At 38.7% G+C, this 18,811-nt stretch overlaps 1 protein-coding gene across 9 annotated transcripts in view; it reads left to right on the plus strand.

Moving 5' to 3' along the window:
* ALDH1A2 (aldehyde dehydrogenase 1 family member A2) overlaps nucleotides 1–18,811 on the plus strand; it is a 399,898-nt gene that overhangs the window by 343,550 nt on the left and 37,537 nt on the right. For all 9 annotated transcript variants that reach the window (XM_047864525.1, XM_047864524.1, XM_047864528.1 and 6 more), the window contains 3 exons: nucleotides 7,976–8,037; nucleotides 10,052–10,180; nucleotides 10,302–10,415. In XM_047864525.1, the coding sequence (XP_047720481.1) occupies nucleotides 7,976–8,037; nucleotides 10,052–10,180; nucleotides 10,302–10,415 (305 nt within the window). The remainder of the gene's footprint in view (nucleotides 1–7,975; nucleotides 8,038–10,051; nucleotides 10,181–10,301; nucleotides 10,416–18,811) is intronic.

An 18,811-nucleotide genomic window follows, 5' to 3' on the forward strand; every position in this document is an offset into this window, starting at 1 on the left:
AGGCCCACGGTCGGACATTACCACAGTATTGTGCGGTGTCAGTGTGATTGACAAGGGTCTCAGTGTTGTTCACTTGACAGCACTGGCTTTTATTTCCTGCCGTAGTATTCAACGGAGCTCTTCTTTCTGACCATAAATCCTGTGCTTTGACCCTTTTACTATGGCAGCTCCTAATTATGCTGATAAATAATAATCATTACTGTGATTTATTGATCACTTTGTGCCCATTATATCATCTCTAATCTCATAGCAGCCCTGCAGGGGAAATGTTATTTTCCCCATTTTGGTTATTTTTAACCTAAATCAAAATCCTCTGCTTCTTCTCATGTCCACAGACTCCTTGTGATGGAGGAATGATCCAAGCATGTTTCCAGTTTACTGGGGGAGACTAATTGATCTGCACTACGTACGATTTTTCTCTGTTTAACAATTGTTGGTTTTATTGATTTTGTGATATGTAAGCAGGGAAAATGTAGTCCGTGCTTCAAGCTGAATCCTGACATCAAAATGGCCTTAATGATACATTAGAACAAGCTAAAAACTCCACCCAGGTCATATGTAATTATTTGTCCACTACACCCCCCCATCAGTTTTACCTTTTAAACTAAAGAAAAGGCTACAGATGTGCAAGGCACTGACTCAAATCGTAAGGTGTTGCCTTCAACAGCTGACTCTAGTGTGCACATACAAAGCATGCATATGGTGAGATGTTTTGTTCGCTCACTGAGCTTGAGGAGAAGCGGGGTCCTCAGTGGTACCTGAACTGCTGGCGACAGGAGGTTATGAAGTCTGCCTCACATGTAGCCTCTTTGAGGAGGTTTGACTACAAAAGACCTCCTGGGCCCCAAGGCCAGTCCACTCATTTCTCAGACAAAGAAACTGAGGTCCAGAGAAATCATCTTTTTTTCAAGACTGCATAATAGTGTCGTGGTGGGGTTAAGATATCTTCATGACAAACTCAGGAACTTCATCTGACTCCTGAGAAGCTACTAGCAGACTCCCGGAAGAATAGCGTTAACACTGCTGTGTACTAGCATGAAGTCTCAGTGATTGTGTAGGCATTTATAGAGCTTATCATGATAATTGTAAATGTTCAGTGAGGTCTTTTCAGTGTCAGAATACATAGGTATCTGCTAGGGCACATGATGGAATAGCTCATTGTTCCTGCTCTAATCATTTAATACTGGCATCATCAGAGGGGTTACCAGCTCTTCAAAAGGTAACTGTGCACCCAGATTAGAGATTGGAAGATGACCTACCATTCACTGAATTGTGTTACATATTTTTATGCTATTAAATAAACTCACTTTTAGTGTTAGCAGGTATATAAAATTTGCTGTAGTTCTTGAAATACTCTTAGTATTATAATTGGGATCTAGTTCTTGAGGTCTCTATTAGATAAATTTCTCCTCAATTTCTGGCACATTTTAGATTTTTATGATTTTATCGACAATACAGATTTTCTAAACATACTGTAGTTCATGTAGAGACTGCCAGGTGGCAGATATTCCCATGAGAATAAACATTCTGTAAAACAAAAACAAAAACAAACAAACAAAAAGATTATTTCAAGCAATGACAAAATCTGCCCTAAGAAGTAGTGATAGGGGCACTTGGGTGGCTTAGTTGGGCATCTGACTTCACCTCAGGTCATGATCCCACTGCTTGTGGGTTTGAGCCCCACATCGGGTTCTGTGCTGACACTTGCAGCTCAGAGCTTGGAGCCTGCTTCGGATTCTGTTTCCTTCTCTCTGCCCCTCCCCCGCTCAAGCTCTATCTTTCTCTCTCTCAAATATAAATAAAAACATTATAAATTTTTTAAAAATAAAAACATAGGTAATGATAACTCTGAAGGAATAATACAAATAATAAAGTTGTTCTAAGTAACTGAATAATTACTGTCTCTTCTGTGTAATTAGACAAGTTCCCATCAAAGAACATAGAACAGTGGCGTGATATTTTCCCAAATACAGAAGAGGCTGATTCTGTTCCTCATTTCTAAGGTCAAAGACTTTTCTTAATACAGTTCTAGAAATGGCTCAGTCTAAACATTGTCAATAAAATGTGGTCCGTAGTTCACCCAGATTAAGGGTATAATAAAGTATTTAATTGTAAGATTTTTATATTCTTCACGAGGTGTAAACATTCAAATATAAAAACACGTCAGAGAAGTTGCCTCTTGGTGTGTTTAAAATAAACTTTTAAAAAACATTTTTTTAATGTTTTATTTATTTTTAAGATCGAGAGAGACAGAGCATGAGAGGGAGACACAGGCTCAAGGCTCTGAGCTGTCAGCACAGAGCTCAACGTGGGGCTTGAACTCATGAACTGTGAGATCATGACCTGAGCTGAAGTTGGACGCTTAACCAACTGAGCCACCCAGGCACCCCTAAAATAAACTTCTAAGAGAAGTACCTGTTACTCTGTCTTTTTTTTTTTACTTTTTTGAGTGCAATAGAAAAGAGGCTGAGAGATAGAATTCCTATACATGTGATTTTGTGTTTCTATTTTGGTATCTCATCTCTTCTTTAGTTTTCTGCACCATAGTTATGTTCTAACTTGTTGGCTCAGAACGTTTTTCTGGTATTCTCATCAAATACAGCCCTTTCTCGCTGAGTCTGAGCTCTCTCTGTAATACCCCATATAGGTAAGAAGACCTAAGATCATCGTAGCCTTAAAACGGAGAATCTGAGTTTGGGTGGCAATTTTTTTTCTCTATCAAGCTGAAGCACTTTAATAGCACAAAGCTAAAGAAGTGAAGGGAACAGCTTTTTAAGTCATCTTGCCAGATTTAGAGGACATTATTAACATAAAAGGTGGGAAAATGGGCTGTTCCTTTCTCTTAGGCAGGGAAGAGTTCTCAGTGTGTACCCTCTTAGGAATATGAGAGACAGAGAGAAGTAACACTGTGACCCCTTTGAGTTGACTCTGCTTCTATGAAGAGGAGAGAGGCACTCAGTCCTGGGCTGCCCCATCTCAGGGGACGTGGTGTTGCACTGCAGTGTTCCCTTTAGATCTTACCTCTTGGAGTTTATGTGAGTTCTCTGTGTCCACATACCAAATCCCCACAGAATCTTCTTCACTCTTCACAAAAGCATTGTCTTTTCCCCCTCATTTGCACTCCATGACATCACATCATACTCTTGATTTTGTGGTTTGTGATACCCATCTAAATCCAACACTCTGTTCACAGGAAAGTCTTACAATGTTTCTAAGGGCAATGAACTGCAAGTCTGATGACCCAGATTCAAGTCCAGAAGCCACAGTTTAGCCAGTTAAATCACTATAGACCTTACCACTGTGTGCCATTTTTTTTCTCGACTTAGAAAATATAGATAATAACTGTTGCCCTATCTTTTCCATAGAGTTGTTTTGAGCACGAAATGAGATAAGAATGTGAAAATAGTTTGTAAAGCTTTATAGAAATACATGTGTTTTGTTCTTATTTTAGTATTTTTTTAATATTAAAAAGATGGATCAGATTCTCCTCCACTTAAACTCCTTGCAAGCAAATGAGGAGAGTTACCAGAGCTAAGCAAACAGCGAGTAAATAGAAATGAACTCAGCAACTATAAAGCAGCTATAAGTCATCATGATACACTTGGAGCCTGGGCTGTAGATCAGAAGCACCATAATCACCTGGGAGCTTGTGGAAATGCAGACTCTCAGGTCCTGCCCCAGACTTACTGATTCAAAATCTGCATTTTAACAAGCTCTCCAGGTTCTTCATGTACACATGTAAATTTGAGAAACACGATGGGCTATACCACCTGGCACTGGAGCATGCAAGGTGATTCCACACAGTAAAGTAGTAAACATTTTTTATCTGAATTATTTGGTTTGAAGTAAATATTGCTAGCTCATGAAACCTGTTGTGTCATACATGTTTTTAAGATGAATCTAACAAGTAGCTATTTACATATTTTTAAAAGCTGATTTAACAAATCTTTAAGTAATAGAGTAAGTGAGGGGCGCCTGGGTGGCACAGTCGGTTAAGCGTCCGACTTCAGCCAGGTCATGATCTCGCGGTCCGTGAGTTCGAGCCCCGAGTCGGGCTCTGGGCTGATGGCTCGGAGCCTGGAGCCTCTTTCCGATTCTGTGTCTCCCTCTCTCTCTGCCCCTCCCCCGTTCGTGCTCTGTCTCTCTCTGTCCCAAAAATAAATAAAAAACGTTGAAAAAAAATTAAAAAAAAAAAAGGTAATAGAGTAAGTGATACTTGGATGCGACAGAAATTATGAGGGTGTCTCTCAAGTGATTGGCCTTTGGGTAACGTCAGTGTAGAAGCTTGGTGGGATTCAGGGCAGGGCCATAGTGCTGGAAGGACCTGTGGTGCCACTAGCCCTAGCCAAGGGCCCACGTAGAAGGCATAGCTCTCACGATTGCCAGACATCCTAGGTCAGACTAGGGGTGTCCAGAATTATCTTCTACTAACCAGATGAGAATACAGACTGAGCTCAAGGCCAGGGCCCCTTTATGTCTTTCACTCAGGATTTTTTGAGGAAGAGTTCAAGCACCGAAATACCCTTTATTTCTTTATTTCCTGCTTAGAGGAGCTGTGGGGATAGAAGATTCTCTAGCCCATTCTTTGTGCCAGCCTTTAGCTAAATGTCAAGTCTGTGGACAGTTCATCCCAGAAGTGTTCACTCCCCATAACTCAGTTTCTCCTGGGACACACTTACAGAGTCAAGTTCAATTCCTTATGAGCCCAGCTTTGTAAGATTTTGCCTACTTTTTTTCTCTTCTTTCATTTTTTCAGTAACTTTCAAAATTATGTAAGGAATACAACTAAATTCTCCAGTCATTAGAATATAGAGGGGGACACGCTCCATCTGAACCGCTCCAGTTTCCCACATGTGCTGCCCCCGGAAACGCCTGTGTTGTCCTTTAGTTCAGGTTCCCATCTTCTCAGCCCATTCGCATGCCTTCTTGACCTGACACTGATTCTGTCATCTGTGATTATCCATCCGAAGCCATCACCTTGGCCAAATTACAGTTGGGAAGGATTTCCATTCGAATGAATCCCTCCAGCCTCTTGATAAGGGTTATTGCTCCTCGTGAAAAAGCTTCCAGGAGGAAGAGCCTGGCATCATATTTATATCTTCCATACACACAGCGAAGTGAAGCAGTAAAAGGTATTGATATTAAAAAAAAAAAAAAGAACCTTTTCAGAGATCTTAAGTTGAAGAAGGGTAGTAACTTGTACTTTTGTAAAGAATGATGTCTATGAGGGGGTGCCTGGGTGGCTCGACTTCAGCTCAGGTCATTATCTCACAGTTTGTGAGTTTGAGCCCCATGTCGGCCTCTGTACTGACAGCTCAGAGCCTGGAGCCTGCTTCTGATTCTGTGTCTTCCTCTCTCTCTGCCCCTCCCTCCCTCTCAAAAATAAATAAACATTGAAAAATTAAAAAAAAAAAGAATGATATCTGAAACTTCTTGAGTTGTCTGCATGCAAAGCTAAGATATTTGATTTGATTTTTAAAATATCACTCAGACTTATTGTCATCCAATGGCAGTTTCCACCTTTGGGCTATTGTTTGTTTTAATGGAGATATGTTCTAAATTAATTTCTATAGTTGTTGAATGCTTGCATATTTCCTAATTTCTTCCATTTGAATCAAGATATGTAAAGCAAAATTCAGGGACAAGCAGCAGATTAGGAAAAAACTTCACATATACATGTGACAGAGACCTGATTTCCTTAATATACATATGTAGAGTCCTTCAAATAACCAAAAGGTTGAATGACCCAATAGAAAAATGGCAAAAGATATCAATCTGAAGGAAAAAAATTGAAAATGGCCAGTAAACATGAAAAGCTTTTCAAGCCAAATATCTACCATTCGTCACAGATCAACACAGGTCGCCAGTTGGCACCTGTCAGGTTGACTGAAATTAAAATGTTTGAAAAATCACAATGTTGAAGGATAGAGAAAAATACCATGTTGTTGGAGTTACAAATTGTGTGACTTTTAGGGGCACCTGGGTGGCTCAGTCAGTTAAGCGTCCAACTTCGGCTCAGGTCATGATCTTGTGGTTAGTGAGTTCGAGCCCCACGTCAGGCTCTGTGCTGACAGCTCAGAGCCTGGAGCCTGTTTCGGATTCTGTGTCTCTCTCTTTCTCTGCCCCTCCCCTGCTCGTGTGTTCTCTCTCTCTCTAAGAATAAGCATTTAAAGATTTTCTTAAAAAATTGTGTGACTTTTCTGAAGGGTGATTTGGCAGTATTTATCAAAATGTAAAATGCATATTCACTTTAATCATGCAATTCTCCAGATATGCAAAGATCATATACAATGAGCCTGTTTAAAGCATTATTTATATTAGCCTAAAGGGAAAGCAATTTCTGTGCCCCTCAGGACAGTTCACAGCAGTACGGTTATGCAGTGTGCCAATGGAATAGCATTCAGCAGTTGAAAAGATGTGTAAGCTATATATGAAAACACGTGAGAAAAAATACAGAAGATTGTGAGTAATATGATCACATTTATATTTTTTAAAAAGATGGGGCAGAAATAAAAGGATGCTATATATACTTGTATGTGAAAAAAAGTTTTGTGAAAAGACCCAGAAGCAACAGATTGCTGCAGATTCTGGGAAACGAGGTTCAGGGGAGAGAGACCTTCAATTATTTTTAAATGCATAATTTTGTATTTAATTAAAACAATTCTGTGTGAAAACTATGAGTGGCTTAGTTGTGTTGAGAGACAATGATAAACCATCACGTTCTTTCTCTTCCCCCAACCCACACACTCCTGTTCCCACTTCATCCTTAATAGGAGTGTTCGTCACGAGTAGTAACTGAGGGTCTTCGCTTTACTGGGAACAACTCTTGAGACAGAAAACAAATATGAGGGAAGTGGCCACAGGGTTGGCAGGTGAGGGAAAAACAAAGACATTGTCCAGTACCAGCACTGAAGAGCCATATGCTAAAAGCAAGCCATTCTTTGGTTATTTCAATTAACCATTTAAAATAATTCAGATAAATATAATGGCATTTCTCTAAAGAAAAATTTGGTTTGGATTTCCTGGGTAATTATTCCAATTGCCTATTGCTCCTATAGGGAAAATAAGGTTATTAAATTGTCCTCATTTCCATGGCTAATTTGAGGGCAGAGTCTTTGGAATCTTCTTTGAAGCGGACTTTTGACTTCTTGAAAGATGCCTGAAGATGTCTGGCTTCCCCAGTGCCCAGAAAATCTGTTTTGACACCTGGATTGAGTTACAAAAAAGACCTTACTTTTACTACTCACCTTTTCTAGTTGCCTGCCATTTTAAACTTACCCAGTAACGTGTTACTTAGTTTTGTTTTTGTTTTTTTAATAGTGCAGAAAGTTATTTAAAATGTTAAGGTACCTCAGCTTTTAAAGAACTGTTTTACATTTAAGTATCATTTTAATTTTTTTTAATTGTTTAGAAAGTTTTATTTATTTATTTTGAGAGAGAGACAGTACAAGCAAGGGAGGGGCAGAGAGAGAGAATCCCAAGTACGCTCTGTGCTGCCAGTGCAGAGCCAGACGCAGGGCTCAAATCCATGAAACTGTGAGGTCATGACCTGAGCCAATTCAACAGTTGGACAGACGCTCAACCATCTGAACCACCCAGGCACGCCCATTTGAGTATCATTTTAATACTTAACATAAAATTTAGAACTTACTGTTTTCTACTTCCCAGCCCCCCTCTTCCCATCTTCTCTCCCCTCCCCCCACCTCCTCAGAAGACTGTTTCTAGTGTCATAAACTTGTCTTTCATTTCGCCTTTAAGGTTCCCTCATCAGTACCCTGGGTGTCCAGGAGCCATATCTGGAGCTACCCCAGGCCAAGTGATAAGCTCTTCTACCAGCTTTCCTATATGGTTGAGTAGGATGTTTTCTCAACTTTATTTCTGGTTTTGTGGTTGCCACCCAAATTCTCCCTCTGCGGGTTTTTTTTTTTTTCCCTAATCCGAATTCTCTTGTCGTGATCCTGCTCATTTCTTTCAGATGGAGATTATTTTACTTTTACAAGACATGAACCCATAGGAGTGTGTGGACAGATCATCCCGGTGAGTGTATCTCCTCACGCCTCATATTTATTTTCATTTGAACCAGTTCTCTTAGAGATACATAAAACATGGACCTCAGGAGGTGTGCTTTCCATTACTGGGGGAAAAAAACTGAGCTCATGTTGTTGACATATCTTTAACAGCCTCCCTGCAAATGCTTATTTGAACAGGTTAATAGGGTTTCGGCTCCGTTACCAGGAGTTGAGTTCTCAAGCCGTGGAATTCTCATGATTAAAATAAGCAAAGCAAAGCCCAGTGTATTAATAACCTGCCCTTGGTTATGGATGTCCATTCTGCTTATGGAAAATTAATGCTTTGTTATATTTGCTTGTTTATTTTTTAGAACTATGACTCACCATCTTTCCAGGCATATTGTTTTATATGGTCTTTTAATCCCATTCTTTCCCACTGTTTCTTTTCACAAGAATCTAGATAGAAGACTGTACAGAAGACACAGCAGTACAATTAACGTCACGGTCATAATTGAAACCATGCCGGGCTGTTGTATGTCTTGTAAAGGGAAATAGATGTAGTGCTTAGTGTTTGGATTGGAACATTAAACATTGTCTTTTTTTCCCCCTTTCTCTCATACACAGCCTTGGCACTGTACAAAACATCACCGAATCTTCCAGCAGTACTAGTAATCATTCTGGCAAGGATTTGAGGGAAGGCTCAAATTAAACTCTTAAAGCATAGACAAGAAATTTTCTCTTTTCAAAATATAGGAGAAGGTAATATTTGGCTTTGGGGGCCAAAGATCTTTGAGAGGTATTAGTACTTTTTTAACTGATCTGCAAGCTGTGGGTTTCTGTGAAATTTATTAGAGAATAGAACAGAAAATGAGAGGTTGGTGTAAGTTCTGCTGCTCCTGTACCACCCAGGGTAATCCCATTTGGATCAGAACAGGGGTGAGGTCTGTCACCTCAACTGCGGGAACTCAAACCTGCTCGCCTTGCCCTTCCCCACACTCTTGGGGCTCCAGCTTTCACTGCCGGGACAAGAGCCACTTGTCAGCCAGCTCAGGCTCAATTACCGCACTCCAAGATTTATATACTGTAGATGGAATTAAAACATCACTGTGGACTCCCAAGTTTATAAACAACCAAGGGGAAAAGAAATTGGGTGTTTGGTGAAGGCAAGACACTTGTATATTTTTGCAAGCTTGCCAGGGCCAGTGGGAATCTCTCAAGGGTGGCAGCTGAGATGCTTCAGGCAGAAACACACTGTGGTCAAGGGCTGAAGCAGGGGACCAGGATTTCTGTCTTCTTTCTTAATGAAACTATCAATGACACCTGATAGTACTGAGGTTCATCCCTGTGCTTATGACAATACAAGCTTAATATGCTTTTAAAATCCCTTTAAACCATTTTAGGCCCCCAATTCAGATACTCAACATATATTTTTCAGTGTCTGTTAGTTTTATTTTGCAATAGAAGGGAGACAAGCGAAAATTGTTGCATCCTCATCAGTAGGTGTGCTTTCTTTTGTGTATGTTTTGTGACACCACATGTCTATAAAGAAAAGGCACTACCTTGAAATACACGCTAACTTAAATATAATTCACAACTGGACTTTTCTCATCTCACTCTTCCACACTGAAGAGCTCTGAAGCCAGTCTGAAATTCCTGGTGTAAAAAATCACAAATGCAAGAGAGAGTTTTCATAGACAAGTACTTAACTGGAACCAAAATCCGATTTTAAAAACATAAAATGACAGCAATGAAAAGCCAAAACAAAGCAAAGAAAAAATTCAGACTCCCTTTTCGCCAGGAGATTTCTTTTGGTAGTTGGGCAGTTGGGATATAATAATTTGCCCAATAGAAAAGGAAAGCTTTTCCAGGTCGGTCCTATTCTCTTCTTAATGAAGTAATTAAAATATCCGAACATCGATACTTGGTGGTGGGACAAGATTTATGTTGAGGCCTCGTCTGAGAAATCTGAGCAGTCACAGCTTGAAAACAAAACAGTAGAGGAATATTTTTTCATTTATCAACCTTGAGTTTCTTCCTTTCAGTGGAACTTCCCCCTGCTGATGTTTGCTTGGAAAATTGCTCCAGCTCTTTGCTGTGGCAATACAGTAGTTATTAAACCAGCAGAACAAACACCACTCAGTGCGCTCTACATGGGAGCCCTCATCAAGGAGGTAAGAGAAACCAACCTTGGGAGTGGCTCCCACTCCCCTTGTAGGCCTACTGGAGCATAGCCGATTTAATGTGCTTCATCAGCTTTCACAAGCCACGTTTCCTCCAATTCTGTTTTGTTAGGCTGGCTTTCCGCCGGGAGTCATCAATATTTTGCCAGGATACGGGCCAACGGCTGGGGCGGCAATAGCTTCTCACATTGGCATAGACAAGATTGCATTCACAGGGTCAACTGAGGTAGGTACCTGAGAAACCCTGGGTCAAGGAACAGTCCTGCAAAAGAGTAGAGGGTTTGAAAGAAAACTGGGTATGTTATCTACAGGCTGGACACCAAAAGAGCAGCGAGTACCCAAGCCCTCAAAGGGGCAGCATTGGTATCATAGCTAGAATGCTCGTGAATGTCAAAGTAAAGTTGTGCGTTGATCTTTTGATGTTGCAGGTTGTTGAGTGTTTTTTTCTGTGATGCCTTCTTTATAAACCTGTCCCGGGAGGGGTGGGGAACCCTATTATATTTTGAAATAAAAGGAACACTTACCAGAGGCAAAAAGAAACAAACAAAATCTGTCCCAGAAGCTGGGGTTCTAAACACTTTTTGGAGTCAAGAGCATTAATGGCAGAAGCAGGTTAAGAAGCTGGAAATCTAGTCTCCAGTTGAGATTAAAATGGAAACACAGTTCTCTCTCCTCATTATTTCACCACATCCTGTAGGTGCCATTGGCAACTGTAACTATGTCCACGAGCCATAGGGATGGTAAAGAGCAGGGGGTCAGACAACTTCTCTTGGAAAAGGCCAGCTAGTAAATGTTGTAGACCTTGTAGGTGGTACCGTTTCTGTTGCGACTACTCCACTCTGCCCTTGTAAAGCATGAAGCAGCTGTAGGAAATGTAGAAGCTGAGCATGGTGACGGGCTCATAAAACTTTATTTATAGATGTGAAATTTGAATTTCATATAATTTTTACACATCCCAAAATATTAATCTTCTTTTGATTCCCGCTCCCAACCATTTAAAAACACAAAAACTGTTTTTAGTTTGCAGGCTTTACTAAAGTAGGCAGGAGGCCAAGTTGGGCTCATGGGCCATAGTTTATTGACCCCTGATACGGAGTCATAAGTCTGCTTAGAAAAATTTTTTTATAAAATGTTACTACCAGTGTCTTAGATTCAAGTAATAGAGATAATAAAAAAGAGAGTCTGATTCATTGTTTCAAGTAGAACTTCACAGATGACATCACCTTTGAATAAAGCATGTTTGTAGATCTCGAGGAACAGTGTGCCACCCAACAGAAATACAGTGAGAGCAACATTTGTAATGAAAAATTTGCTATTAGCCACATTTAAAAATTTTTGAAACAAGTGAAATTCATTTTAATAATTATTTTATTTAACCCAGTATATCTAAAATACTCATTTCAATTTATGGTTAATATAAAAACATCATTGTCACAGTATTTTGCATGCTCTTTTCAGTTCAAAGTCCTTGACATCTGGCATGTATTTTACATTTACAGCACATCTCAATTCAGTCTAGCCACTGTGTGAGTGCCCTGTAGCCACATGTGGCTAGTGACTACCACGCTGGATGGCACAGGCCTAGGGGCCTGATTATATCAGTGCATTTAATGATACTTGGTTAAATTGACTCATGTCAAAAAATGTCCATAAGAGATTGGTTAATAAACCTGAGTATTAACTTAGAGAATCTTGAGTTTTCTGTTTGTAAAGAGTTAATCTTGTTTCCAAACCTTTTATTCTAGTTGTACTCATTATAGTAATTCGCAATTTTAATGAAATATGTAAACCAAAATGTGAGTGTGAAAGGAAAATATAGTTCCTATTTAAACTAAGTCTAGTGTCTTGAAAAGATTTGCTAAGAGCTAGATGCCTTAGAAACTGCAGTCAGTTAGGACTGGGCAAGGCAATAATAAAAAAATTGGGGGAAAATATAATGCTAGATAGAATGTGCACCTAGATCGTTTTGCAAATATTTTTAAGTCTTTGCTCAAATTTCTTTTTTAATTTTTTAATGTTATTCATTTTTTGAGAGAGACAGAGACAGAGCATGAGCGAGGGAGGGAGAATCTGAAACCGGCTCTAGGCTCGGAGCTGTCAGCACAGAGCTCTACACGGGGCTGGAACCCGCAAACTGTGAGGTCGTGACCTGAGCCCAACTCAGACGCTTAACTGACTGAGCCACCCAGGCACCCCAGTCTTCATTCCACTTTAAGGAAACTGAAACCAGAAACCTTAAACAGTATTTTAGGAGTATGGTTTCATCAGAAAGGACAGGTGAACCTATAATTAAAGTTCTTAGTTCTATATCAAAAACTAGACAATGAATTAAAATGAAATACTTAAGGATCTTTCCCTGCTTCAACCTCTTTATATTAATCAATCGGCGGTCCTGATTGAGTCAGTTAAGGGCTTTCTAGTATAATGTATTTTTGTAAGTTTATTTATTTTGAGACAGGGGGTAGGGGCAGAGGGAGACTCTGCGCCATCAGGGCTTGAACTCACAAACCCTGAGATCATGACCTGAGCCGAAATCCAGAGTTGGATACTTAACTGACTGAGCCACTCAGGCGCCCCTGTAATAGTTTTTTTAATAAAAATGAGATCGTAATATATAAAATGAGATATGGCACCTTGTATGTCAGTACTCATAGATCTCTTTTATTCATTTTAATAGCTGAGTAGAATACTCTTGCATCAGTTTATCATAGTTTAATTAATCCTTGCTAATGTACATTTCAGTTTTTTGGATTTTTTTTCACTTTTTTTTCTCTATTATACAGACCACTGAAATGAAAATCTTTGGAGATCTAAGTGAAATTTTGTTCATATACATATTAGACATTCTACTAGCTACAGTTTAAAAGTGAAATTATAAAATAAAAGGATGTTTATGCTTTCATTTTCTTATTACCAAAAATGCATTAGAGTGATGTTTCATTTATAAGATCTCATATATTAAGTATGTTAATCTTTTGTTCCTTGTAGGATTTGCAAATACTCTGCAAATATTCTCAAAATATTCTCATGTATTCTCTTGGCTTTTATTATTTTCTTTTTAAATAGAAGTGTTTGCTCTGCACAAGTTTTTAATTTGTCTCTAGTCATATCTTTCATTCTTTTCATGGCTTCTGGGTTTCCGGCTGTCTTTAAAGAAACCCTTTTAAGATTATACAAATGATCCTTAATATTTTCTTTTATAGTTTTGTTTTTGTTTAAATCTTTAACTTGGTTGGAATTTATTTGCACGTGTAATGAAAGATGAGACCTAAGTTTGTTTATTTTTTATTTTTTGAAGTATTTATTTAAATTCCAGTTCGTTAACATACAGTGTAGTATTAGTTTAAGCTCTACAATTTAGTGATTCAACACTTCCATACAGTGCCCGGCTCATTACAGCAAGTGCCCTCTTTAATCCCCATCCCTTATTTAACCCATCCCTCTACCCATCCCCTTTGTTTGTTCTCTATAAGAATCCATTTCTTTTTTTTTTTTTTTAATTTTTTTTTTCAACGTTTTTATTTATTTTTGGGACAGAGAGAGACAGAGCATGAACGGGGGAGGGGCAGAGAGAGAGGGAGACACAGAATCGGAAAGAGGCTCCAGGCTCCGAGCCATCAGCCCAGAGCCCGACGCGGGGCTCGAACTCACGGACTGTGAGATCGTGACCTGGCTGAAGTCGGACGCTTAACCGACTGCGCCACCCAGGCGCCCCTAGAATCCATTTCTTTTTGTCGTTTGTTTTTTTAGAGAGAAGGAACATGAGCAGGGGAGGGGCAGAGACAAAGGGAGAGAGAGAATCTCAGGCAGACTCCACATTCAGCACAGAGCCTGAGGTGGGGCTTGATCTCCTAACCCTGAGATCCCTACCTAAGCTGAAACCAAGAGTTGGGCACTTAACCAGCTGCCCCTCAGGAGGCTCCAAGAGTCTCTTTCTTGATTTGCCTCTCCCTCTCTTTCTCTCTTTTTTCTTCCCCTTTGCTCCTTTGTTTTGTTTCTTAAATTCCATATATGAGTGAAATCATATGGTATTTGTCTTTCTCTGACTGACTCAATTTGCTTAGTATAATACTCTCTAGCTCCATCTATGCTGTTGCTAATGGCAAGATTTCATTCTTTTTTATGCCTGAGTAACACTTCATTATATATACATACCTGTACATACATACATACATACATACACATCCCCTATTCTTCTTTATCTGTTCATCATTGGATGGATACTTGGGTTGTTTCCATAATTTGGCTATTGTAGATAATACTGCTATTTTATAAACATAGGAGTGCAGGTATCCCCTTGAATTAGTATTTTTGTATTCTTTGGGTAAATACCTACTAGTGTGATTGCTGGATCCTAGGGTAGTTCTATTTTTAACTCTTCTGGGAAGCTCCATACTGTTTTCCCGAATGGCTGTACCAGTTTGCACTTCCACCAACAGTGCGAGAAGGTTCCCCTTTCTCCACATCCTCACCAATACTTGTTTCTTGTGTTGTTTATTTTAGCTATTTTACAGGAGTGAGATGATACCTCATTGTACTTTTAATTTGTATTTCCATGATGACCAGTGATGTTGACTATTTTTTTTTTATAAATGAGTGTTTGTTACCTCAACACTGCTTATTAAATACTCTATCCCTTTGCAGCTAATTTGAATACAACATTAACATTATATGATAAATTTCCTTGTATATATGCTTCTGTTTTAGGACTCAAAATGTTGTCTATTTTTTCACTAGTACTAGATTCTCTTAATTACAGGGTTTTGAAAGATGTTGCAGTATGGTAGGCAAGATACCCTCTGATTTGGTTTTTCAAAACCTTTTAGCTATTCTTCCCATTCTTTCAGGTAAAATTTCAAATTGATTTTCTTTTTATTAAATTTTTTATTGTTTTTTATTTATTTTTTGAGAAAGAGACAGAGAGCAAGCTGGGGAGGGGCAGAGAGAGAGAGAGAGAGAGAGAGATACAGAATCTGAAGCAGGCTCCAGCTCTGAGATGTCAGCACAGAGCCTGACGTGGGGCTCGAACTCACAAACTATGAAATCATGACCTGAGCCGAAGTCAGAGTCTTAGCTGACTGAGCCACCCAGGCGCCCTCAAATCGATTTTCTAAACACTTTGCCTTCCTCCCAAAAACTCTCATTGAAATTTTGACTGACATTGCATTATCTGTGTGTAATATTGAGGGCATGTGCTTTCTGTGCGAGATTGACTTCTCATCTGGGACATCAGGCAAATCTCTTCATTTATCTGTCAGTCATGCAGGGTTTTTAAAGTCACAACATCATGTATCAGAAAGTTAAATTGATGCATGACCTAATCCTCCAGACTGGACAAGAAGTGGCCTAGTGATATCAGCAAGAACGTAAGGACTTGTTTCTGGGCTGCTTGAGTTCAAATTTCTGTATTGCCATTTAAGATTTTTTTCAACTTTTTAAAAAACTTCACTGAAGTATAATGTACACACAATAAAATATACCCATTTAAGTACCAGATGCACACAGAATTCATCATAATCATCGCCCAAATCAAAATACAGAACATTTCCATACTCTAAAAAGATTTTGCATGTCTCTTTGTGGTTATCACCCTTGGCCCCAGGCAACCCACTGATCCTTTTTATATTTCTCTAGAATTTTATATAAATGGAGTAATACAATATGTACTCTCCTGTGTTGGGGTTTTTTTGTTGTTGTTGTTGTTTAATATGAAAGATTTATTATCGCTTCTCGGCCTTTTGGCTAAGATCAAGTGTGAAAGATTTATTGATGTGGTTTGGTGTAAGTCTCCGATCCTGATTTTTGTTTTCTACTTGTCCCAGCTGTTTTTTTGTTCCTTTGGTCCTCCTTTTTTTGCCTTCTATTGGATGAAATGAATACTCCATTTTATCTTCTATTGGATTATTAGCTATACCTCTTTTTAAAGTGATTGCTTTAGTAAGTACAATATGTGTCTTAATCATAGCCTATCATTAAATAGCATTGTTACTTCATACATAATATAATGACTGTAAAACAGAATTCTTCCACTTACCATACCATCCTTTTATGCTGTTTTCCTATAATTTACTACTACATATGTTATATACTTTTTGGTAACACAGCTGTCTTTAAAAAAATATTCAGGGGCGCCTGGGTGGCGCAGTCGGTTAAGCGTCCGACTTCAGCTCAGGTCACGATCTCACGGTCCGTGAGTTCGAGCCCCGCGTCGGGCTCTGGGCTGATGGCTCGGAGCCTGGAGCCTGTTTCCGATTCTGTGTCTCCCTCTCTCTCTGCCCCTCCCCCGTTCATGCTCTGTCTCTCTGTCCCAAAAATAAATAAAACGTTGAAAAAAAAAATTTTTTAAAAAATAAAAAAATATTCAAAGCAAGAAAACAGAATTATTTTATATTTACTCACAAACTTGCCATTTCTGGCCCTCTTCTTTTTTTGGTGTAGGCCCAGGTTTCTTTCCAATACCATTTTCCTTCCGTGTTACCATCTTCCTTTAAACATTTCTTAGAGTGCAGCTCTGTCAGTGACAAATTATCTTGGCTTTTGTCTGCAAATGTCTTCATTTTGTTTTCATTTTTTTAATGACTTTTCCTGAATCTAGAATTCTTATTTGACAATTTTATTTTGTTTTATGACTATCAATGCTTTAAAGGTGTCATTCTCATTTTTTTCTGACATCGTTTTCTGATGAGAAGTTAGCAGTCATGATCTTAGTTTTACTGTACATAATGTTTTTCTCTGGATGCTTTTAAGATATTCTCTTTTCATTAGTTTTCAATAATTGGATTATTATGTGTAGTTTTCTTTGTCTCTTTTTCCTGGTTGAGGCTCATTGAAAAATATTGGACCTATGAGTTTATAGATTGCTTTATAAGTTTATAGTTTACATCAAATTTGGAAATTTTCAACCATTATTTTTTTAAATATATATTTATTTTCTTTAAATGTATATATACATATATATATATTGCTTTTTCTCATGAGTGTTAATTTTTTTAATGTTTATTTAAAACATTAAAACATTATTTAAAACATTGAGAGATACAGATAGAGACAGAGTACAAGTCGGGGAGAGGTAGAAGAGAGAGGGACACAGAATCCAAAGCAGGCTCTAGGCTCTGAGCTGTCAGCACAGAGCCTGATGCAGGGCTCGAACTTTAAAACTGTGAGATCATGACCTGAACTGAATTCAGACGCTTAACCTACGAGCCACCCAGGCGCCCCATGAGTGTTAATTTTTTTAATATTTAAACATGTGATCTCTTCATTTATTTATTGCCATAGCATTTTATTTATTATTTTTTAATTTAAATTTCAGTTAGCATCCAGTGCAATATGGGTTTCAGGGGTAGAATTCAGTGATTCATCACTTACTTACAACTCCCAGTGCTCATCACAACAAGTGCCTTGCTTGATAACCATCATCCATCTAGCTCATCTCCCACCCACCTCCCTCCATCAACCCTTAGTTTGTTCTCTATTATTGAGAGTCTCTTGTCGTTTGTTTCCTTCTTTCCTCTCTTTTCCACCCCCCCTTTCCTATATGTTCATCTGTTTCTTAAATTCCCTATATGAGGGAAATCATATGGTATTTGTCTTTCCCCAACTGACTTACTTCACTTAGCATGATACCTTCTAGCTCCATCCACATTGTTGCAAATGGTAAGATTTCATTCTTTTTGATGGCTGAGTAATATTCCATTATATATATATATATACCACATCTGCTTTATCCATTCATCAGTTGATAGAAATTTGGGCTCTCTCCATAGCTTGGCTATTGTTGATAATGCTGTTGTAAACATTGAAGTGCATGTACCCCTTTGAATCTGTTTTTTTGTATATCCTTTGGGTATATAGATAATAATGCAATTGCTGGGTAGTAGGGTAGTTTTATTTTTAGTTTTTTGAGAAATCTCCATACTCTTTTCCAGAGTGACTTCATCAGTTTGCATTCCTACCAATAACGCAAGAGGGTTCCTTTTTCTCTACTTCCTCGCCAACACTTGATGTTTCTTGTGTTAATTTTAGCCTGTCTGACAGGTGTGAGATGGTATCTCATCATGGTTTTGATTTGTATTTCCCTGATTATAAGTGATGTTGAACATCTTTTCATGTGTCTGTTAGCCATCTAGATATCTTCTTTGGAAAAGTGTCTGTTCATGACTTCTGCCCATTTCTTAACTGGATTATTTGTTTTTTGGATGTTGAGTTTGATAAGTTCTTTATAGATTTTGGATACTAAATCTTTATCAGATATGTCATTTGCAAATATCTTCTCCCATTCTGGAGGCTGCCTTTTTGTTTTGTTGATTGTTTCCTTCACTGTGCAGAAGATTTTTATCTTGATCAAATCCCAGTAATTCATGTTTGCTTTTGTTTCCCTTGCCTCCAGTGACGTGTCTAGTAAGAAGTTGCTCCAGCCGAGGTCAAAGAGGTTGCTGCCTGTGTTCTCCTCTAGGATTTTGATGGTTTCCTGTCTCACATTTAGGTCTTTCAGCCATTTTGAATTTATTTTTCTGTATGGTGTAAGAGAGTGGTCCAGTTTCCTTCTCCTCCATGTCACCAGCCAGTTTCCCCAACACCATTTGTTGAGCATGTCTGTTAATTTTTGAAAGGCTTGTTACC

This window comes from Prionailurus viverrinus, chromosome B3 (genome assembly GCF_022837055.1).
Source record: "Prionailurus viverrinus isolate Anna chromosome B3, UM_Priviv_1.0, whole genome shotgun sequence".
In the NCBI taxonomy this organism is placed as follows: domain Eukaryota; kingdom Metazoa; phylum Chordata; class Mammalia; order Carnivora; family Felidae; genus Prionailurus; species Prionailurus viverrinus.